The 24,677-nt window shown below is 47.4% G+C and overlaps 1 protein-coding gene across 7 annotated transcripts in view; it reads right to left on the minus strand.

Annotated features, from left to right (window-relative positions):
* The window catches only part of PCNT (pericentrin), a 121,048-nt gene that overhangs the window by 64,637 nt on the left and 31,734 nt on the right, over positions 1 to 24,677 (minus strand). For 5 of the 7 annotated variants that reach the window (XM_037065153.1, XM_037065156.1, XM_037065151.1 and 2 more), the window contains exons 12-16: positions 22,257 to 22,386; positions 21,144 to 21,361; positions 13,889 to 14,349; positions 11,969 to 12,533; positions 10,834 to 11,010 (exon numbers count right to left, since the gene is read on the minus strand). In XM_037065153.1, the coding sequence (XP_036921048.1) occupies positions 10,834 to 11,010; positions 11,969 to 12,533; positions 13,889 to 14,349; positions 21,144 to 21,361; positions 22,257 to 22,386 (1,551 nt within the window). The remainder of the gene's footprint in view (positions 1 to 10,833; positions 11,011 to 11,968; positions 12,534 to 13,888; positions 14,350 to 21,143; positions 21,362 to 22,256; positions 22,387 to 24,677) is intronic. The other 2 variants (XM_037065155.1, XM_037065159.1) reach the window with 1 other exon arrangement.

Consider the following 24,677-nt stretch of genomic DNA (forward strand, 5'->3'; position numbering starts at 1 on the left):
TACTGAAACGTTCACTGTTGTGCCAAAAAAGGGGGGGATCAAAAGGGCCAAGGCCACTACCCACAGAGAACACGCATTTCCCAAATGGTCACATTAAGAAATTCTCCATCAAGAGGGCATCATGACCATCAAAACTCAAAACGTTTAGAAACCTAAGTTCCTTTGTTTTTAAAACATAAATGCTGTTTCTTCTTAAATTTAAAAAGATGTTTAAATAAAGTTCACCTAACAAGTTAAACTGTATTAATGAAGTGAAATAAGCTTTTTCTTTATTCAAAAAACTACAGAGGTAGCACTTTCAGAACTATAGTCCACCCCTCTACAAAAGTACTCTTGGGAACACTGGCAAAACCATCAAAATCAACTTTTCCAGGGCTCTGGAAATTAAGAAAGGCTCACAATAACCGACAGTGTTTATTGTAAACTGCTGGGGACACTCTGTGTGGTCTTGGAGACTGCAGCCCCTCGAGAGCAGACTCTCAAAGGGGCTAGTAAGTCTCCCTGGAAAACCGGTAGGAAAACCGGTAACGCAGGAGGCAGACAAGACCTGCCTCCAACTCCAACGCCAAGGGTTCCTGTGGGAATCAGGCCGGACAAATACATTGTATCCTTTGAAGATTGCTCTGCTTTGCTTTGTGCGGCTCTGTAGATATAAACCAAATGTTTAAGTTCAAGGAATAAGGAGAAAACCCCTCATCTCATGAAATATGTCTTAAAGACCTTCTGGCTAACAGACCCTGACCTATGACACGTCTCTGTGTTCCTTCAATTGTTATCTACAGATAATACCTGTTTTTGTATGACTATAGCCTTTCTGACATTGATTGATGAACTATGCATGTATGCGGCATACATCTACACATACCACTCCCAATAAAAGCCATTGGGGAAAAGGGCTTGGGGTGTTCTGCACTACAGGGAATCCCCACTCCCTTTCCCACCAGAACATGAGACTGTGTCTGAGAGGATTTCTTTCTCATCTGCAGCAGCAGAGCTCCCCTGGACCGAGTTCTGCCAACAGCAAACAAAGGCTGGGCATCCACCAGAGCAGCAAGCTTTGGGGCATGAGAACCCACCCTACCCCCGTCACTTCAACCTCAGGGCCAGTCTGAAAGCAGCAGCCCAGTAGCCACTGGGGGAGGTTAGGGCTCCCCCATAGGGCCACCCAGCAACGGTCAGGAACTGGCCTGTCCTGGAACTCACTGAAATGCTCCACTCTCAGAGCTGTTCTTCATTTGACCTGAGGCAGAGCACACTCCAATGCTATCACAACAATGTGATAGCACACAACAATGTGATAGCACACAACAATGCTATCCTCAAGCTATTTGTCACAATCAGCAGCAACTACTTAACGTCACAAGACCTGAGGCTATGACAACAGTTGGTGCTAGAAGAAGCTGACCAAAAAACTAAAAGAAACACTAGGAAATGGATGTCAACAGGGGGCTTTAAAAAGCTCCAACACACAGCTGGGAACTTAAAAGGCAGGAGCATGTGCAGGGCTGTGTGCATGCCCAGAGAGACCTAAGACGACGGTGAGCCCACACCTCCCCCTTGCCCTGCAGCTCTGCACAAGTGGGAGTGAAAGCCAAGGCAGCGCTTCTAACTGCCTGCCGGAGCCCTGATAGCGTGGTCCAACTAAACACCTCACAACAAAGAGAAATTATAAAAGAAACCAGAGAGACAGTCTGGAGCTGAAAAGTGGAACTGTTGAAATAAAAACTTCACTAGAGGAGCTCAAGAGTAGATGTGAGTGGGCAGAAGAACCAGCAAACAGGAAGGCAAGTCAGCCAGGGGAACAGAGAGAAAAAGAATGACGAAGAGTAAGCAAACCCTCAAAGGTGTGCGGGGCAGCATCAAAGACCAATACACACACAACAGGAATCCCAGACGAGAGGAGAAGGCCAACAGGGCAGAGAGAATACTCAAAAATAAAAGGGCCAAGATCTTCACAAATCTGATGAAAAAAATAAGAATCTACACATATGAGCTCAATGAATTCCAAGTAGAATAAACTCAGAGATACCCACACCTTGACACATCATAAGCAAACTGTTGAAAAAGACCAAGAGAATCTTGAAGCAGCAAGAGGGAAGCAAGGGACCCTCCGAACAGCCAGCTGGCTTCTCATCATACACAAGAGGTCAAGAGGCAGGGAGATGACATGGTCGGAGTGCGGAGAGGAAAAGACCATCAACCAAGACTTCTGTGTCCAGAAAACTTGTTCCAAAATGAGGGAGAAATTAAGATAGTCCTAGATAAATAGGAACTCAGAATTCATCACTAGTGGACATGCTCTGAAAGAAACAGTAGAAGGAATTCTTCAGGCTAAAGTGAAAGGACACTAGACAGTAATTTGAATCCACATGAAGAATTAGTAGGTAACTATACAGGTAAATATAAAAGACAAAATAAATGTAGTTTTTGTCAGTAGTTCTTTTTCCTCCTATCTGATTTAAAAGACAACTGCATGAAGCAATAAACATAAAATGCATACAGATGCACTTTGTACAACAACATTAACACAAAGGAGGGAGGAATGAATGAAGCTATATAAGCAGAATGATTTTGTAAACTATTAACTGTAAATTAGTATTAATATGACCTACAATGTTACAACAAGATGTTCACTGTAATACTTAGGGTAGGGGTTTCAAACTCATTTATACCGGGGCTGGGGGCAGAGGCAGAGGAGTGCACAGTCTCCCGATTGCTGAATGTAACTTTAAGACTGTATAAATGTAACTACTCCTTAACAGTTAAGTGAGAGCTGGGCACTGCTGCAGGGTAGAAACAAGGTGCCCAAGGTGCCAGGCAGATAAAACAAGGAGGGGAGGGCTGGATTCAGCCCAAGGGCCTTGTGTTTGCCATCTGTGCCCTAGGGCAAGCACTAAGTAAACAACTCAAAACTACTAAAGAAATAAACGTCAAAAAAATTGGAGCCCTGTCTGATGTGGCTCTGTGGATTGAGCACCAGCCTGTGAACTAAAAAATCGCCAGTTCAATTCCCAGTCAGGGCACATGCCTGGGCTGCAGGCCAGGTCCCTGATTGGTGGTGTGTGAGAGACAACCGATAGATGTGTTTCTCACACATCAATGTTTCTCTCCCTCTCTTTCTCCTTCCCTCCCACCTCCCTTCTCCTCTCTCTAAAAATAAATAAATAAAATCTTTAAAGATTTTTGAAAACAAGGCAGTAATGAAAGATTAGAGGGGAAAAAAGACATTCAGATATACAGAAAACAAACAGCAGGTGCTGACAAATGCTACAACATATATGAACCTAAAAAACATTACGCTAAGTGAAAACAAACAAACACAAAAAGGCGTATATTATGCGATTCATTTTCTACCCAATGTCCAGGAAAGGAAGTCCACAGACGGTAGGTCTGCGGTTGCCAGGGGCCAGGAGAGAGGAGAGACCGCTCATGGGTGGGGAGTGACACAGATGTCCTGGAATTGGACAGCAGTCATAGCTGCACAACTTGGTGAATACACTAAAAGCCACTGAAATAGATAATTGTGATTTTTATGATGTGATTACATCTCAATAAAGCTGTCATTAAAAAACAAAATGAACCTACAGTAAAAGTCATCACGAGAAATAAAGGTCTCACATCCATGTCCTTCTGTGAGAACAGTGCATTAACACAAGAGGAGCCTGGCCCTGGCTGGTGCGGATGGGGGCATTGGAGCGTAGTCCTGCAGACTGAAAGGTCACGGTTCTGTCCTAGGTTGGGGTGCATGCGAGGCGGAGTGGGGGAGGCAGCTAACTGATGTTTCTCTTCCTCTGCCTCCTTCCTTCCCTTCCCCTCACTAAGCATCTCAGGTGAGGATTAAAAATAATAATAATAAAAAAAAAACAAGAAGAGCCTTGATATGCCTGATGCTGAGTCACCAAAGCAAGACAATACAACACAACAAACTTTCTCAGATTTAAAACACTTGACAATTTCTTAGCAGAAAAGGTACGCTAACTAACCAATTTAAATATAAAAATAAATTTTAAAAGTTGCCTAGGAAAGTCTGTTTCTAAGACAATGAAAAGTTTGTTTTAATTTTGCATATCAAAATTAGAGTAAAATTTTCTTTCATACTTTGCAAAGAAAAAGAAGAGCAATAAAACAGGTCACTGCTAACCCAGCACCGGCTCAGACCCGCAGGCTGGCAGCGCGGCCTCCTGACCACAGAGCCACACACGCTCCTCTCCTCTTCCAGCCCAGCCCAGAGAGCTGCTTCCAACTGCACAGGCACCCGGGCGCCCTACTCGAATGAGGCGGAGAAGGTGGACACCGAGGTCTGACCTTATAGACAGACACGTATTGACTCTGGAGACCACCCTACCCCACACATTTCCACAGTGATGACACACGGGGAAGGCAGGTTATTGCTCACAAAAACCTGTGAGCCACTGTGTGTCGGCTCTGGGTTCCCACCTCAATGATAATGTTCAGAAAACTGGGCCTGCCCGGCAAAACACTAAAATTATACCATTTGTGACTTAACACAGACCATTGCTATAAGCGTTTTCTCCTGAAACAGAGTTAATCCCAATCCTTCAAAAAGAAGGATTCACCCACAATCTCTGAGTTATGAAACTGCCAAGTCTGCAAAGTGCTTTATTGTCTCATTCACACTACACGACAGGCCACGCACAGCTAGGAAGGACACTGCAGTCCTGAGAGTAACCGGGTGTGACCACAGACACCAGTGAATAGGAGCACGAAACCCCAGCACCTGCATGCCCCATGGATCACAGGGCCAAGGCCAAAGGACAGGAGCCACAGTCCCTTCCCCCAAAGAGTCCTTATCTGAAATATTTCCACCCTCTGTGAGGGTCACTGGAAAACCTAAGAAAACACAAATTCCCAAGAAAAGGCCAACTTCGCAGGACATGCCAGACCATGATCCACCGTCCAGCTGAAATCTGAGTCACAGTGGGCCAGCTCTCTGCGCCCCCGAGCTCTGGCACAGGTGCTGGGGCGCTTCCCTTGGCACCTTCAGCGAGTGGGTCCCGACGGCAAACCTGTGGGCTCACCGCCACCCACCAAACACTCTGGTTAAGAGGCAGGGGCTGCATTTGTGGTTCTTGGGAAACCCTTTTGAGCCATATATCATGTTCTTGAGGCAAAAAATTTTTCATAGTAGCCTAATATATAACAACAGAGAAAGGCAGCCTTCTGTTTGAGGTTAGGGTCTCCATGAGTCCCTGGCTGGGAAAGACAAAAAAACAAAGAATCAACCCCCAATGATGTCAAGCACCTTCCTTGTCTGCCCCCAACTTGGAGCAGCAGTTCCTACGGGCAGCTGGAAGCTAAGCAAGTCACTCATTTTTAACCTTCACTTTGTCTCAGGAGGACTTTAAGGCAGTTGACAGACGCACACAGTCTAACAAGACAGCACAAATCAGGCAGACGAGCAGCGAACTCAGGGCATCTGTTGCAACTGTCCACCTGTGAGAAGCAATGGGGACGCTGTGCCTGTCCTGCCCAGGGCACCCCCAGGCCTGGAGCAAAATCCTTGCAGAAGTGCCCATGATGGAGGCCAAGAGCAGGTGTGGCAGTGTCCTGTGGTGGAACACCCACGGCAGACATGCAGGATCCCGGTGAGGCTGTTTCGAGGGTAAGAGAGGGTGGCCAAGGCGCACTCAGGAAAGGCTGCAGGCAGCAACCAATGAGCCACCTTGAAGGCTCAGTATCCTGTGATGGCTTTGGACATTGGGCAAAAGGGCAGGTCTTTAGGCCAGCCCCACCCCCCAACATGACTAGACAGGATCAAGAAGGTTGGACCCACGGGATTACCCATCAGACCCCTTTTATAGACAATCATTTCTAGTTCCAGACGTGCATAAAATTCTGTTTATTCTGCCATATTCTAGGTAAGGCCAATATAAGAGGGAGATGTTTATTACAAATTATTGTTAGGTTTTTCTAAAAACCCACAGAACTACAAGGAAAATGTCATATGTGTGTGTGTGTGTGTATAGTTTGTGTGTTTAAAATTAAAACACAATAGATATGCCTGGAGAAGAAAAAATAAGTAGCACTGCACAAAGAATACCAACACAGTAATAAAAATAAATGCAAATGATAATGAATTACAGACATTCATACTCTATCTAAACTGACCACAGGTTCTCCTAAAGTTTTCAAAAACTATCATACAAATAAATGTTCAGTTTCTTTGTTTTTACCAAGAAAAGATGAAATTGCCTTGAGCAATCGGTGCTGGCCACACTATGGCTTCCTTCTCCTTCCAGACCCGCGTGGTGGTACCACCCCAGACTCCTTCACGGAGGCACACCTCTAAGAAAGGCGAACCGAGCTGCCTTTCGTTAGAGCACTTTTCTCCCCACCACTGCAGAGGGAGGGAGCCTGGACAGTGACCCAGTCGCCCCGCACACACATGTTAAATAACTCTTCTGATAAGTGACACTGCTTTTCTAACAGGTGCAAAGATATTTGTGACCCACATGAAACCTGTTCACAGAGGAAGAACAGCATGTCCCTGCTATTTTGGGGACAATGACCCTGGCATCCCAAGAAATGCCCAGAAAAGCTTTACGTAATATCTGTGTGCGTTGAGCCTGAGGGAAGACCACAGGAGGAAGGGGCCACCACCTACTAGTGCTCACAGCAAGTCACAGACCGGAATCAGGTTTACGGGGAGTAAGGGAAAACGTCAGCCGGCACCCCAGGAAGCAATCAACAGAGACCCAGTGCAAACAGGACCCTGTGTGGTCCCGATGTGAACAACCAGAGGAGGAGACTGCAACACGGGCTGGATATGGGATGAAATTAAGAACCAACCTAACTGTTTAGGTGAGAATGAATCAAAAAAAGACCTTACTTTCCAGATACTGAAAACACATGACACCAGAATTTGCTGAGTAACGGGCGGGGTGCTGATGCACTAGGGCTGCCACGCACCCCACTGGGCAGCCAAGTCTGATCGAACTGCTCCATTTCTGTGTGTGCTGAAATTGTCTCCAATAAAAGGTTAAAATAAAATAGGGCAGGAGCAGCACATCCCACACACCCATAAGCCACTGTTTCCTTTTCCTTTTTTCTAAAACAATAGTTTACTTATTTATCTTTAGAGAGAAGGGAGGGAAAGGAGAGAGAGGGAGAGAAAACAATGTGTGGTTGCCTCTCGCACGTGTCCCCACTGGGGGGCGACCTGGCCCACAACCCAGGCATGTACCCTCACCAGGAAAGGAACTGATGACCCTTTGGTTCCCAGGCCGGTGCTCAGTCCTCTGAGCCACACCAGGCCGGGCAGCACCATTGTTTCCTTTTGTGAAACCATCTAGTCAAAAAGGTCACTCACTTCAGAATCTCTAACACTCGCTACCTTAGTAGCAGAGCAAAGAGAGAACGTCCTTGAACTGGTACCACAACTGTAAAACTCCTCCAAAGCCCTGGGAGCACCAGGCAATAGTCAACACAAGCAAACGCTGTTAAGCAAAGACCAAGGCTCTTCACGTTACAACGGGATAAAATGGGTAGGACTGCGGCAGCAGCAGCTCACTCTCCCCAGCGGGAGGGTGATGGCAGGGGAGCACCATGAAAGGGAAACGACAGACACTGAGACAGAGTCGGCGTGTCCGCAGGTCTCAGAACAGTGGCTCTGGAGAGGGGCACAGCCGTCCACACTTGGGGTGCCAACCCTCCCGGACACCCCCTGGAGCCTGATCTGCAAACCACAGCTGTGCAGTGGGACTGCAGGGCTGCCACATGGGGGTTCCAGCCCCTTGGACAGGTGGGGAAAAGTGCCCACCTTACGCAGGAGCCCACGGAACCTGCCAGAACCCTGCTGTTACGTGCCTTTAACCAGAGCGACTGAATAGTGAAGGTGCTGGCAGGTCGATGGCTTGTCCGTCTCACAACCTCCACTCATTCTCCCTTTAGTGAAGAAACTTCCTGGATGCCACCTGACCCTCTGTGATGGCCCTTCAGGACAGCAACTCAAGGAGCTGGGGGACAGAAAGGGCTGAAGGGACACTGAGGGGACCTGAGTGAGCTAAGGGGATGCTGACAGTGCAGACAGGATGCCGAAGGGACACTAGGAGGACTGAGGGGGCTGTGGGGACACTGAGGGGACACCAGGAGGGCTGAGAAGGCTGAGGGGACGCAGGGCATCCACCCTCTGTGGATGCAGTCTGAGCAGGAGAACGCTGTGAAGAGAAGACAACTCCGTAAGTTGTCCTGAGTCTGATGAACAGATGTCAAGAAAAAATGCCTACTCCCAAACTTTTCAATCAAAAAACAGGGATGAGTCTCATTTTTAGGCTTCCCTTAATTTCTGTAATCTCTTCTAATTCTCATCTGGCAAATTTCATGTGAAGAAACAGTTTAAGAAATCAGTCGACATGTACTCACACCTCAGAGCACTGCTAACCCAGGAAACCCAGGCAAATGCCAGGGCCTGGTTTGATGGTTACAAAACAGACATCAGCATGCCCCCCGCCTTTTTTTTAATCCTTTCCTGAAGACATGCATATTGATTTTAGAGAGAGAAGAAGAGAGGAAGAGATAAAGGCAGAGAACGTGGATAAGAGATAAGAGAGAAGCATAAATCAGTTGCCTCTTGTATTTGCCCCAACAGGGACCAAACCTGCAATCCAGGTATGTGTCCTGACTGGGAATTGAACCTCATGACCTTCTGGTTTGCGGGATGACCCTCCAACCAACTTAGCCACACTGGCTAGGGCCAGCACACCCTTTTTAAAAACTCTGTAGAAATAGTACTTATGAAAATGTAAAATCTTTCTTTTTAAACCTCTCTCAAGGACATGTCCATTGATTTTAGAGAGGGGGCAGTTAGAGAGAGAGATGCAGAAACATGGATGTGAGAGAGAAATAACCATTGGCTGCCTTCCATATGCACCCTGCCCCGGGAATGAACCTGCAACCTAGGTATGTGCCCTGACCTGGAATAGAACCCGCAAAATTTTGGTGTGTTAGATGATACTCTAATCAACTGAGCCACCCGGCCAGGGTGAAAATTTACAGTATTCATAAATTTGCACATAGGCATCACATAAACTACAAAATATTTGTGAAGCACTATGTACACAGATTCTTATCCTCTCATGCCAAGGAAAAGAACAAAAGATGGGGGACACGAGTATTTCCAACCTAAACCCTGGGAAGAGCCTTGTGGTATCCAGCCACCACTCTCAGATGGACTCCCAGGGTTTGCAAACCTGCAAGGACGATACGCAAAATTACTTGGGTAGGCACGCGTGTGCATGCACACTATGGCAGGGACAGGGCGCACACAGGGAGTACCCTGCTGGTCGAATATCCTGCACATATACAAAGGGAACTGAGGACACAAGCCCCACAGCAGGCCATGAGGACTCGGCCAGGTACCTGCCTCCAAAACCCTCCACAGCAGCCTCATATGCTCGAGAGAGTTCCTTTCCACTTGCTTTGTTAGATGTCATCATGAGAACAACTGCGTAACTTGACATACTGTATATAAAAACATACACATGCACACACATCCTGACATACAAAGTTCAAAAATCTAAAAAAGAACCAGTCTGTGCCAATTCCTAAGAGCACCTGCCACAGAAAATATATTCTGTATGGACACAAATCTGACACAACCAAGGCTGCCCACCCTGCACCACCCTCCACCTTCTTGCAGTGCAGACACCTCCACCTCAGCCACTGCTGCCTCCTCCAAATCTAGACCAACTACCTTCCTGTCACCCCCTGATGCCACAGCTTCCCCATGCCCCTGCCCCCAGGGCCACTGTCAACCTTGTTTCCACAGACCCTGTGAGCTATCAGGAAACCCCTGAGCCCCCAGCCCCCGAGCACTGCCCCTATGCCCTCCCATCCCTACACTTCCCAAGAGTCAGGGTCAACTCTTGACTAGTCTAAAATAGTTGTCTCCACTCCTCTCTGTCCTGCCTCCAAATGGCTTTCAGAACAGTTGTTTTGCTGCTGCCTGCTAGATACGGTCAGGGCCCTGCCCTCCAGGTGCACCGAGCAGGTCCTGGCATCCTTACTCCCCACTGACCCCCAAGATCCTAATAAGGTGTGACAGGGCCACTGCCACCACAGCAATAACTGCATGGCAGGAGATCTGCGGAAAGAGCAGGATCTGACCCCCTGCATCAAAGCCCCTCTTGGCAAACTCCCAAGGAGGTCTCCATCTGGGTGCTGCTTTGGACCCCAAGTCACAACAACAAATAGAGCAGAGGACAGAATAAGCACAACAACCACACCACACACTGCCGGGAAACAGTGCTGTGGGGTCCAGAGGGGAGAGGCTGGGAGCCATATTGATCAGTTAGGGAAAGGCTCATTTAAAGGGTGATGTAATTAAATGAGGAGAGAGCATGAGTTTCCATGCAAGGGACAAGGACACATTCAGAGCAAAGTACATCTGGTATGTCACAGAAACAGCAAGGCAGCATGTGGCCATGAGAATAGGGGAAGGACAGGAGATAGGGTCAGAGGACACGTGTGGTGGGAGTTTGTGGGGAACTACGCCCCTAGTCTGGATGACAGGCCCTGAGGTTTTAAGGTGCATCATAGGGTGCAAGGACAGGGAAGAGACTACTGGGGGACTGCTGGCCAGGTTCCTCACATAGACCGCAGGTCCTCTTTGCAGGTCCAAGGCCTGCCCAGCACCCAGCTCCAGAGGGCTCACCAATTCTCTGTATGTCTACATGCAGTGGGGTGGTCTGATGAGAAGCCCCAGAGATCTGGCACCCGATGGGGGCCAAAGTCCACTCCCTGTGGTCCCTGAAGCCTCTGCTGCCCAACAAGGGGCCCGCTGCACACGTACTACATGGCCCTCTCCTGTAGTACCTGCTGCTCTGCCTGCTGCCTCTGCATCTCAGCTGCATGCACGTCGCCAAGCTCCTGCAGGGCTGCTTGGTGCTGCTGCTCCAGGCGCAGGACCTCAGCACGCACCTTGTCCAGGGCCACGGTCTTCTCCTCCTCCAGTAGGCGCCTCTGATTAAGCAAAGCTGCAGCCAACTCCTCCTGCCAAGAAAGTCCTCAGTGCACTGCACCCCAAATGCCCAATTTCTGCCCCCCATTCCCTAGGACCAAAGGTGCACATCCTACCCTGCATAGGGCAGCACCTGACACAGTCTGCCCCTGAAGGCCTGATATGCCCACCTGCCCACAAACTGGGCCTAACAACCCCATCCAGGATGAGGAGACAAAAACCCGTAGTGACTCTATAGTTCTAGGTCAAATACATATGTCCTATTCATGAGACACAGGTGCTAGACATGTGCAGGTGACAAAGGTGGGCACCAGTCCAGAGTACCTGGGCCTTCTGTAGAAATTCCCATTCATAACAAACTTAAACTCACTGTTCTTAACACATGATAGAGGGTTTAATTTCATGAAGCACCCGCAAAGGAGAACTGAGGCTACATATGCACAACAGGAAAACCAAGCTGCTGAGGCCCTCCAGTTCCAGGCTCACAGCGAGGGCCAGCACAGCCAAGAGAAGCACTCTGGCCTGGTGAGATCAAATGCACACTTCCCAAGAGTCAGAGAGCCCAAGCCCTCCCAAGGAGTCTGTGATCATGTAATCAAAGAAACCCTAAAAACTCCCTGTTCTAGCCCTGGCTGGGTACCTCAGTTGTTAGAGTGTCATCCCAATATGCCAACGTTGCAGGTTCAATCCCCAGTCAGGACACATAGAAGAATCAATCAATGAATGCATAAATAAGTGGAGCAGCAACTCTGTTTCTCTCCCTCTAAAATCAGTAAGTAAAAATTTTTAAGAATATCACTGTTCTAGATCCACCTCATGAGGAAACTGAAGTTACCACTGACTGGGGCAGTAAGAGACACACAGACACGTGCCGACATGGACTTGCACGGATGCGGACACTCTTCAAATACACTCGGGGGCACCCAAGAGCGCAGTGCGTCACGCAGGCCACAGGAGGAGACCTGTCCTAAGACAGGGCCCGGTCCTCACCTGGTGAGCCTCATGAAGCTCCGCGGCCATGGCCCTCGAGCGCTCGGTGAGTTGGGTGCTTAGTTCAGTTCTCCAGCTGCCCTTTGTGGACTCAAGCTCTTCGTCATGTTTCCACTGAAGTTTCTCTAACTCCTGAGTCAAAATGACTTGGTGAGAAGAGTCCTTTTTCTGCAGCTGTTCCTCAAGGTCCCCTTGCAACAGCTCCAGGGCCCGCCTGTGCTCATCCCGGAGGGTCTGGATTTCAGACAGGTAACACGACTCCACAGAATCCAGGTGTGACAAATGTCTCGTCTCCAGAGCACAGACTTCGGCAGCATGTTTTGCCTGCAGTTCAGCCACACGAGCTTCTGAAAGATCCCACTGCTCCCTCTGGAACACAGACTTCAATTCTTCAACCTTGGCCTGGTGCTTGGCCTCAAGCTCCGTTGTTAGGGACAGAATGTGCTGCTGGTGTCTCTCCTGAAGTAGCTGGACCTCCCTGGCGTGCTCCTCCTGGGCTTCCCGCAGGAGGGCATCTTGTTCCGCAGTGAGTTTCTCTGTGACTTCCTTACGTTGTTCTAAAAATCTGAGACGACATGCAAAGTGAACAGAGAGCAAAACACGCAGCCGTAAAAGCAGCAACTTCTTCACATTTCCTGAAGGAAACACTTCTATCGACAAGGTCGTTATTCACGGGTCTGACTGTCCTTACTCCTTCTCCTTCTGCCACAAATGGCCCAAGAGTGCCACCACCATGGGTAAGTGGAGTGAAGGGGCCACATGAAGCCAGAGGATTCAGAGGCCAGAGCCCAGGCGTCCCTGGAACAGCCCAAAGTGGAGGACACAGGATCTACAACAAGAAGCCACATGCACACTCCCAACAGACACCATGGCAAAGCAGGCATGACTGTTACCTGTGAGAGAAGGATCTCCACGGGGAAGGGGCAGCAGAACCGCTCACAGGAGCCCACAGGGCCACAGAGAGCATTCTAAGACCTCAGAAGCACTCTAAGGTTGTGAACTCAGGGACATGAATTAAAAGAGCCATGGGAGGCACTGGCTAGCAAAAGCAGAGACAAGAAGATGCCTTCTCATTAAAGTGCCCAGAATCCCACCAGGAACAGGGAGGAGCCTGGAACCTCTACCCGTGAAGGTTATATAAGTGATGTGGTTTGGTGAGTTCAGAGAAACAACAAAAGCTGTGACCGATTTTACAGTGCTGTCTACCAGATTCTATAAAGGTGTTTCCATGGATTAACCCCATTTAACCTTTACCACATAGGGAGACTCAGGTTTCATGCCCATGTAGTGCACCAGGGTCAAACTCAAGTCCAGAGCAGAAGCTCTTGAACCCTCCTCATGACGTTGGTGAGGAGCTGACACATGAGAGGCAGAAGCAACAGCACATCCACCAAACCCAACACTCACAGAAACCGCAGCCCATGACAGGCTAGGTTTGCAGAAACAGTGGGCACCAACAAAGAAGAACCAAATCACATTCTAAATCTATTTAAAACCTCTAGATGTATATATTTTAGTAAACATATTTACTTTTAAAAAATATGTTTAAAGAACACAGAAAGCTCATGTAGGTAAACTGCATGTCCCTATAATAAATGAGGTCCAGGGTTATGCAACTGAAATTTTAAAACATGCAAACAAATAACGAAAACGACGTGAAAGATGCATGTGCATGAGCACCCATTTAACTCCACCAGAAGGACTTGGACATTGCTTCTGCCAGCATGTCTTGTTTCAGAGCTACGTGTCCCGTCCTCATTGTAAGGTAAGAAACAAATGTCCAAGATTCAGGATATCACTGAGAGCCATAGCATGTCTTCTCAGGACATCTGCCTCCCGCCCTCTGCCAGGTGTCAGATATCACGCGGGAACCTAGCAGACAGCTCCATACTAACAGACTGATAGAAAAGTGTCACTGACCTGCTTTGGGCCAGCATCAGCTGGAGGTCACAGTCCTCCTTCAAATGAAGTATAGCATGCCCCTGGTCCTGGTCCCCAGGAGCCAGACCACTGCTTGGCACCTGGCCACAGTGCAGAGACTCGTCCCCAGTGAGGCCCAGTTCCAGCTGCTGCAGGCGGCCCTGCTGCTCCACCAGGGACCTCTCCAGGTCCAAGATCTGGGCCGCCTGCTGATCCTGCAGTTGCTTCATTTCCATTTCTCGGAGCTCGAACTTGTTTATTATTGACTGTTTTTCCAATTCAGCCTGTTCTCTCAGGTCCAGGAGCATGAGAGTTAACTTCTCCTCAGCTCCTCTCCTTAGGGCTTCACTTGTACCTTTCCACTCTGCTTCTCTTTCTTTAAGTTCTTGTTTCATTAGCTCAATCTGATCCTTAGCTTTCCTTAGTTCTTCCTGGTGATCTTCAACTAAATTATGCTTTACCTGTAGATAACAATTGTATTTAAGAGGGAAGAAATCAAAGGAAAAAGTTATTGGCAGAAAAATCCAAATCCATCTCTGAAAACAGAGAAGCTTCTATGACATATAGGCACTATGCTGAGCAGAGCAACAAGACTACTTCTTGTGTTGATGGGAATAGAAGGAACCTGAAATGAACAAACTTAAAACTACTTGTTCAAGTAAAAGGTGTCCACATCCTGACACATGGAACCGACTGCTCTTTATGTCTGGAGTAAGTGAACTGAACACAAAGATGAGCTGGAGGCCTTCTCTCTTGCACCAAGACCAGAAACAGGGGAAAATCTGACATGCCATGGGTCTTCTGTCTAGGAAGAGGCCAATGGTCCCGACAGAGCCAGGAGATAAGAATTCTAAGGAAGATGACAGCAGCAGACAGTGTCCTGAGTTCAAGTCTCTGGACCTGCACAATTTATATTCCAAGATATATAGGAATGTGAGCAAGGGGCTGGTGAGCTAAAACTACTACTTTTAAAGGTATCTTATCAAATGTAGAATGAATCAGAAAGCTAAAGGTAGGCAAATATCCTGGCTTTCAAAGAAAAAGAGAAAGAAAGTAGGTCAACAAACTACTGAACATAACCTAAAACTAAACAAAACCTAAACAAGTATGTAAGACTGACTTCAACTCCCTATTTAAAAATTATTAAAAATACAGTTCAGGGCCCTGTCCCTGGTGATGGCTCAGAAGTTCTAATTAAACCAACCTTCCCAGAGATAACAACTCTGAACTCTGGATAAAACACAAAAAACTAGCCAAAGGCCTAGAAAGTGAAATGGCACTAGGTGACTGACCATCTGCACTGTGCTCACAGGAAGCCCATCATCTTACTTGTTTGTACAGAGGGACTGGAAAGTTGAGAGAGGAAAGTGCATTAGGACAAACTCAGAGAAGAGCTGCAAAATCTGAAAAACAAACAAAAACAAATCCTAAGCTCAGGCTCATGCCTGACCAACACGTGTGTGGGCAAGCTCCCAGGGCAGGCCAGCAAAGACTAAAAGAACGGAACAGTGCACTTCAGTCTGCACAGAGAAGATGGAGTGTGGAGTCTGACTCTAGCCAGGTTAACTGCTTACTGAAACTTAAATCATTACTCTTCAGAGGAACATAACAGAATCCAGAGTCTCCACAATGTCCAATATCCAGTCCAAAAATTATTAATATACAAAACAAAGAGGAAATATGACTCATGCTAAGGAAAAAATACAATCAATGCAGAACTCCAAGATAACACAAATGTTGAAATTAGCAAACAAGTTTTTTTTTTTTAATATTTTATTTATTTATCTTTAGAGGGGAAGGGAAGGAGAGAGGGAGAGAAACATCAATGTATGGTTGCCTTTCGTGCGTCCCCTGCTGGGAGTTGGCCTGCAGGGAACTGGCCTGCAACCCAGTCATGTGCCCTGACTGAGAATCGAACCGCGATCTTCTGAGTCGCAGGCCCACTCTCAATCCACTGAGCTACACCAGCCAGGGCAGCAAACAAGTTTTAAAGCAGCTATCATGACTGCATTTATGAACATAAAGGAAAATATGCTCACAATGAATAAAAGAATAGGAAATTGTAGCAAAGAAAACAGACTATTAAAAATAACAAAATGGAAAGTCTACAATACAAAAATACACTATCTAAAATTTTAAATTCAACAGATGGACTTAAAAGTTGATGACAAGAGTCACTAACTTGCCCGGCTAGTGTAGCTCAGTGGATTGAGTGCAGGCCTGTGAAGCAAGGGGTCGCCGGTTCGATTCCCAGTCAGGGCACATGCCTGGGATGCAGGCCGGGTCCCCAGGGGGGACACATGAAAGGCAACCACACATTGATGTTTCTCTCCCTCTCTCCTTCCTGTCCGCTCTCTCTAAAAATAAATAAATAAAAAATTTAAGCCCTGGCTGGCGTAGCTCAGTGGATTGAGCGCGGGCCTGCAAACCAGAGGACCTGCAAACCAGAGGATCACAGTTCAATTCCCAGTCAGGGCACATGCCTGGGTTGCAAGCCAGTTCCCTGCAGGCCAACTCCCAGCAGGGGACGGACAAAAGGCAACCATACATTGATGTTTCTCTCCTTCCCTTCTAAAGATAAATAAATAAATAAAATCTTTTTAAAAAATTTTAAAAAAAGAGTCACTAACTTGAAGATGAACAGAATTTAACCAACAAGGAAAGGAAAAAGATTAGAAAAAATGACATGAATGGAACCTCAGAAACCAAATGATACAGCATTCATGTTAATGGAGTTCTAAAAGGAAAGAAAAGCCCTGGCTGGTGTAGCTCAGTGGATTGAGCTCAGGCCTGCAAACCAAAGGATTGTGGTTCAATTCCCAGTCAAGGCACATGCCTGGGTTGCAGACCAGTTCCCATCAGGGGACACATGACAGGCAATCACACACTGATATTTCTCTCTCTCTCCTTCCCTTCCCCTCTAAAGATAAATAAATAAAATATTTTTAAAAGGAAAGAGAAGAAGAGGGCAGAGATTAAAAAACTGAAGAAAATACTTGATGACAGTTTCCCAAATTTGGGGAAAGACATAAATGTACAGAATTTCCCATTATTAAAAGACCATCATTTCAATAACATCACCATTAAATAAGAAAATATGAGGTCAATCTACTATAAGGTTTTTTTTTAAAGATTTTATTTATTTTTCAGAGAAAGGGGAAGGGGGCGGAGAAAGACAGAAAAACACTGATGTGTAAGAGAAACATTGATTGGTTCACACCCCAACAGGGGACTGGTCTACAACCCAGGCACATACATTGACTGGGTAGTATAAGTTTTTTTTAAGGTAACTAATTTTCTTTTTAGGATCCCTGTTTCCTTTTCTCAAATATTCCCAGTTAATTTTAGGTACTAATTTTCAGACTGTAATGAGAGAAAAAAATGTCAAAGAAAATCACGCCTAGGCATTCATACTAAAATGACTGAGAAGGAAACAAAGAGACAAATCTTTGAAGGAGTCTAAAGAAAATGACATGTGACATTCGGGGAAATACTGATTTGAACACTGACTGACTTCTCTCATCAGACACAAGGCCACAAGGAACAATGCCCTCAAGTCCTCAACAAAAAGCAGTCAACTCAGACTTCTGTATGTGTCATCTTCAGATGAAATTAAGACTTTTCAGCTAAGAAAAAACATGTGAAGATCTGTACAACATGAAATGCTAATGACGATTCTTTAGGCTGAAAGGATCCTACCAGTTGCAAACTCAGACCTTTGGGGAGAAATGAAGAACACTGTAAATGGTAAATGGAAGACTATTTATCCTTAATTTCTTTCAAGTATGTATGACTCTTCAAAGCAAAACATACTACAGAATTTACAACACAGGTAGATTTAATACATATGAAAATGAGAGCATAAATGACAGAGAGGAGATAGTAAACGCACCTACACAATTATAACTTCTTATACTGAATATGAAACAGTGTAATGCTAACTCTGAGAAGCCTGAAAAGTCACAAATGTTACCAATGTCTATTGTAACCAGAGGTGTCCAAACTGCAGCCCACAGGCTGCATGCGGCCCAGGATGGCTGTGACCGCAGCCCAACACGAAATCGTAAATTTACTTAAAACATTATGAGATTTTTTTTGTGATTACTTGTGGCAATGTATTTACTGTGTGGCCCCAAACAACTCCTCTTCCAGTGTGGCGTAGAGACCCCAAAAGGTAGCACACCCCTGCTTACCAGGTGATTTCTCAAAAGAAACCTTACAGGCAAGAAGGGGCTGGGGAAAAGTATTCCAAGTCATGAAAGGCAAAGACCTACATCCAAGATGACTCTACACAGCAAAGCTTTTATTTAGAATGGAAGGGCAGATAAAGTGCTCCTCAGATAAGGTCAAGTTCAAGGAGTTCATCATCACCAAGCCCTTATTATATGAAATGTTAAAGGGACTTATCTAAGAAAAAGAAGACCAAAAATATGAACAGTAAAATGACACCAAACTCACAAATATCAACAACTGAACCTAAAAAAAAAACCCCCAAAACAAAAAACTAAGCAAACAACTGGAACAGGAACAGAATCACAGAAATGGAGATCACATGGAGGGTTATCAGTGGGGAGGAGGAAAGGGGAGAGTGGCAGGAAAAGTGCAGAGAATAAGAAGCATAAATTATAAGTACAGAATAGACAGGGGGAGGTTAAGGATAGTATAGGAAATGAAGCCAAAGAACTTATATGTATGCCCCACGGACATGAACTAAGGTAGGGGAATCCTGGAGGGAGGTGGGGTACAGGGCAAAGGGGAATAAGTGGGGAAAACTGGACAACTGTAATAGTATAATCAATAAACTACATTTAAAAAAAGCAGTGCAAGAGACTCAACTCAGACATCAACAAATACATTAAAATTAACTCTAAAAAGTATTCCAAAAATCCAAAAGGCAGAGGAAGAAAAGAGACACAGGAAAATCAGATGGACCTGTAGAAACTCGATAAAATGGCAGACCTCAGTCCACCCATATCAATAACACGAAAAAGTGACAGAGTACGCACTCCGATTAAAAGGTGGGGTTCATCAGAATGAACTTTTAAAAATATCCAACTATATGCTGTACATATGTGTAATACAGTGAACAGTAAGTACGTGGCCTTTATCCCCTACTGCGGACACAGCTGCTTAAACCCTTGGCATCTGTGCAGCACGCTAAGAGGATCTCACATACCAGTGAGAAGAATGGTGGCTGGGAGCCCTACTTAGCTTTGGGGTGGGGGCTGGTCTCCAGAAAGACCTCCCTGTGATTAGAAGACTGGACCTTCTAGCCCCACACGGACCTGCAGGGAGAGGAAACAGCTGGAAATCGATTTCAATGACCAAAGGCCAGCAACTGCATCAATCGCGCCGGTGTAACAGAACCTCTACAACACCCCTCAGCCGGAGAGGTCAGGAGAGCCTCTGGGTTGGGCAGCATGTGGGTGCTGGCCCGAGGTGCCGGGAGCACAAAAGCTGCAGGCCATCCCCATCTTGCCCTGTGCCTCACCTCCTTCTGGTTGTTCTTGTTTAAGTCCTTTGTAATAAACTGATGACAGCAAGTGACTGTTTCCCTGAGTTCTGGGAGCTGCTCTAGCAATGACTAAACCTGAAGGGGGATGGTGACGGTGGGAACATTCTGACCTTGTAGCTAAGTCAGACAGAAGGGTGTATACTTGGGGACCCAACACTTGAGACTAGCCTCTGAAAAAAGGGTTGTCTTGTGGGACTCAGCCCTTAACCTGTGGGGTTGGACACTAAGTTCAGGTAGTTTCTTTCAATAGATTAAAAGTAAAAACGGAGCCCTGGCTGGTGTGGTTCAGTGGATTGAGTGCCAGTCTCCGAACCAGAGGGTCACCAGGTCTATTCCCAGTCAGGGCACATGCCTGGGTTGCAGGTCAGGTCCCCAGTGTGGGGTGCACGGAGGCAACCACACATTGATGCTTCTCTTCCTCTCTTTCTCCTTCCCTTCCCCTCTCTCTAAAAATAAATCTTTTAAAAAATTTTTTTAAAATTAAAATGGATAAAACAAGGTACAGCATGCAAACAAAATACAAAAAGAGGTTGGAATGACAATATTATTAAAAGATGAAGTAGGTTTTCACTAGAAGAGAAAATAGATATTTCATTAATGACAAAAGGGTACAATTATGACAAAGCCACCATATGTGTGTAACAGAGCTTCAAAACAATTAAAACAAAACTGGACAGAATTAAAGGGAGAAATAAATAATTCCACACCACCTCTCTCAATAATTGACACAACAGTCCAGAAAATAAATACATACACACATTTACATATAAACACATGGTAAAAATCAAAAGACACTGTCCCTCAGGGTGGAGTGCCTGAGGCAGCCCCGTCTGATGGCTTCAGCTCACAGGCAGCCAGCTCAGCTTCCACAGAGCTCTATTCTTGCCTCTGTTTTGCTCCACATTCTCACCAATGCCTTAATTTAGAGAGGTGCATGTCATCAAACCTGCAGGTACTAACAGCTTCCTGTGAAAACTGTTTTGTTGGAGAAGGAAAATCCAAAAAGGCCTTCACAGAGAAGAACCTGGGCTGAGAGCAGAAGGCCAGAATGACAGAGGAAATGTGGTCAAGTCAAAACACATGTGGAAAAACCTTCAAAGTTCCAGCCCTGACCAGCAAAGCTCAGTTGGTTGGGCACCATCCTGCAAAGCCAAAGGTCGCTGGTTTGATTTCCGGTCAAGGGCACATGCCTGAGTTGCAGGTTCGGTCCCCAGCAGGGGCCTGTGTGGGAGGCAACCATTCAGTGTTTCTCTCCCTCTCTTTCTCCCTCCTTTACTTTCTCAATAAATAAATACATACATACACACTTTAAAAAAGTCCCAGGCACCTTAATTCTATTACTCCTACACAGTGCTGCTGTATAAAGAGGCCCACCAGTAATTCAGTGAGTTTGTATCTGTGTGTCTGTCACTGTGCACAGCAGTGTAGCAGCAAGCCCATCACTCAGGGTCCTATGGGTGCTGCACAGCTGCGTGGTCCACCAGAGGAAGAGGCCTAAAGGTGGCCGTGGCTCCAGCCCCTCTCTGTGTCCTCTGGAGTTACCCAGCCATTCCCTCCGCCCCTAGAGACAGGTGGAAGGAGCAACAGGAAGCACAGCTCTGGCCTTGCCTGGGAAGCAGGCTCCTTCCAACTGAGGGAGACGCTGACCAATCCTGCTCCTGGCCATGCCCTTGTGCCACCTACTCCCACAAGGTCACAATGGGAGTGGCAGCAGTGTGACCACACGCACTCACAACTCACTTTCTCCAAGTCCTCTTTCAGGCGGATTTCCTGCTGCAGCTTCTCGTGTAAATTCTGGTTTTCTATTTTTAAAATATTGATTTCTTCCTGGAGCTCCATCTCAAACAGTGAGAGTTTAACCTTGTGATCAGTTTCCAAACTGAAGACTGTTGTTGCCACTTTGGTCTCTAACTCCATGGCCGGGTCCTGTGCACCCCGAAGGTGCATGCGAGCAAGTTCTATGAAGGAAGACACAGGAAGTACAGTCAGGCACAGCCCACAAGGACAGCCACACACAGGGGCAGGACACCTTCATTCAGATGCCTCCAACAAGAGACATTCAGATTTGGAAAACCCACATTCAGACATCTGACCATATGTGGTCAAGCAGGCACGACTGGCAGCCCAGCAGTCAGTGCACAGAACCGCACTGTGCCGTCCCTACACAAATCCTGTCCCAGTCGTCCACTCTGCTCCTTCAGTTTGGGTAGCAGATGACTGTAGTCAGCTGTGCCCACCATGCCCAGGGACTGCAATGTGCTGCATAATGGCCATGAAGCACCTCTTACGCAGGAAGGAGAACTGTGAGGAATAAACACCAAGTGCAGCATGACCTCAGCTCTCAGGGTCGTGCCCCCTCTAGCTCTGAGGGAACTGCGCCAAGACAAACGCTTATGCCAGAGCACCCAGCATGGACCCTGACCCCCGCCATACCCTCATGTGGGACCATCTGCCTTGCCTCCTCAGCTCCACATGGAACACAATGGGACCCACACCCAGGGCTGTCCCACCTTCTTCTGGACTCTGGCCTTACATCCACTCTCTCTGCAGTAAGGTCACTACCTGTCCCCATCTGTAGCACCCTTGGATGACCACAGCTCCTTCATCTGTCACCACCTGGCCACCCCAGCCTCTCATTACCCCTCATGCTACTGCACAGTCATGCCTTTTCCCGATACTGTAGGGCCCTGCTCCACCCCTCGAGTCCAGGACCCCTGTGTGGGGACAACTTGAGCCAACCACCAGCACTGCATAGAAAAGGGACAGCACACCCAGATGACTCAGGTAGAGTCAATCACAGTGGAAGCTCCCAATCTTCCACAAATTACACCTGGGCCACTGAGGCGCACCCACCTGGGCCGGGCTCTTCCAAGAGCCCCATGTGCTGTGCCAACACCTGGGTCCTTGCAAGGTCAGCCTCCTGCTGCACTGCCAGTTGGCACTGGGGGCTTTCTTCTAACTGTGTGTGCAAACACAGGTCCTCCTGTGGGGAAGTCACACAGAAAAAATGTTTCAGCAAGCCTCTGCCTCGGGGCCTAGTCGCCACCTCCCAGGCATGCCCCATGTGATGCAGGCTCACTTCATCCTCTTGTGCTGCCTGTCACATCCAAAGGGAAGCAGTTGGCTGTGCTCCTAGGAGTGCAGGCTCTGCTAAAGCACAGGGCCCACAGTCAGCGAGTCCTCATGCTGCACTGTGCTCACAGGGCCAACACAGAGCCTCAGCCACATGGACACCGGGCAGATCCTGACCACTGGGGCCCCCTTGCCCTTACTTCCCCTTCCCAGGTCAGGCCTCCTCCGCCCACTCCCTTCCATCCTTCACAGGCCCCATGGGCCAGGGCCTCAGTCAAACGGGCACCGCTCTGCTGTGGGCTCCCGAACTTCTGCATCACTTACTCCTGAGCCTCTTCACTCCCTCCTCCACTCTCCTTGCCATGCACTTTCCCAACCAGAGGCAATGCTGGGCCTGCTTGAGAGATCCCAGGTGCAGGGTCTTTGGTAGCTGCTGTGAGCAGACCTGATAATGGGGCCTGGCTGAGTGTCCTCATGGAGGAAAAGAAGGCAGGCAGGCAGGCAGGCAAGGCAGCAGGCTCAATGCTGTAACACTTCCTCACAATGCGACTAGGAAGCCCAATTTCCTCAAAAATCACAGAGGAGCCCTGGCTGGTGTGGCTCAGCTGGCTGGAGCATCATCCTATAAACCTAAAGGCCACGGGCACATCATAGACTGCAGGTTTAGTCCCCGGTCAAAGCACATACAGGAAGAAACCTACTGATGTTCTTCCCCTCGCCCTGCCCCCCAAAATCAACAAGCACATCCTTGGGTAAGGATAAAAAAAGATCACGGAGGAGTTGCATCAACCTAAATTTCATGATTCCTGCCCCTGTGACATCTGAGCACACAAAAGGGCCACGTTCCAAATTGGAAGGACAAATTCAACAAGTCAGGCCTGAAGGTGACTCACCCTTTGGAAAATAAAAAAGAACTTAGAGCCTACATCCGCCGCCAGGCAAGAGCTAAGATCCAGATGGATGAAAAGCAAAAATGTAGGAAAACACAGTTACGCTGAGAACGGGGGTGAAGAGCTGCGAGTGCTGTGAAGGACTCCGAACTCCAACCCCTGAGCCTGCTGGCAGCCGTGTGAAAGTGGTCACGTCCAGAGACCAGCAGGGTGAGGACATCCAAAGGACAGAAGAAAAGGGCAAAGGACATGACAGTAAAGGCAGGTCATAAAAAAGAATGGTCAGTAAAGTAGTAAAAAAAAAAATCCAACCTCATTAATAAACCAGCCCTGCCCATACTTTGATCTCGGACCTTCGCCCTCCAGCACCTCGAGGTGACACATGTCTGTTGCTATGGCCGATGGAGCTGACCGAGACAGAGCCTAAATAACTAAGGACAGCAGACACAGAGACGAAAGCTAGTGCTCACATGCTGCAGACCACATCTGCACTGCACTACCGGTGCTCCGCCCCCTGTGAGCACTGCCACCTCACAGTGGCCACCAGACCTGGGGGCGACTGGCACTTCAAGCGGTCGTCATCGATAAAAGGAAACCTCAGCTCCTCAGGCGTAGCCACACTCAGGTGCTCACAGCCACGTGTGCCTCTCCGTCCCAACTGGCACGTTCCCATCATTGCAGAAAACCCTGTGTGGACAGTGCCAGCCTCGCAGATTAAAATGACAGAAGTAAATACCATGGAGGTAACTCCGAGAACACAGAAGTTGATGAATGACGCTCAACATACAACTTATAGCAAAAGACACAACGTGACATTCTGCCATTGTCAGAAGTGTGGGGAGCACATGGAGACATAGGCAGCTGCGCCTGAGACAGGCGGGACGACAGCCTAGCAGTACCGAGGACAGGACAGCAGATTCTCCTGGTCATTTGGTTCCAATTTATACCCTTGAATCCAATCACATTTGTTGTAAACAACCACACAAACAGACCACAAAGCAATACGAAGGGGGACGCAAAACCCCTCAAAATTTATTTATAAAAATTGTTTATTTATTCTTACATGTTTAAGCTTCAGTCGCCTTCAAATTACTCTCCAGTTGATGCAATAGACCTATCAAGACTTTTTCCCACAGCTTAAAACAATCTGTGAACTTGCCAGTTTTGATGCCTTTTAGTGTTTCTGCCGTTTTTTGTTTTGCCTCTTCCACACCGGCAAAACGTTTCCCTTTGAGGGCATTTTTTCATCCAGGGAAACAACAAAAAGGTCACTCGGGCCAAATAGGGGTAAACAGGGAGGTAAGGCACAGGG

Source organism: Sturnira hondurensis, unplaced genomic scaffold, assembly GCF_014824575.4.
Source record: "Sturnira hondurensis isolate 20B ecotype Veracruz unplaced genomic scaffold, ASM1482457v3 Scaffold0015596, whole genome shotgun sequence".
Lineage (NCBI taxonomy): Eukaryota > Metazoa > Chordata > Mammalia > Chiroptera > Phyllostomidae > Sturnira > Sturnira hondurensis.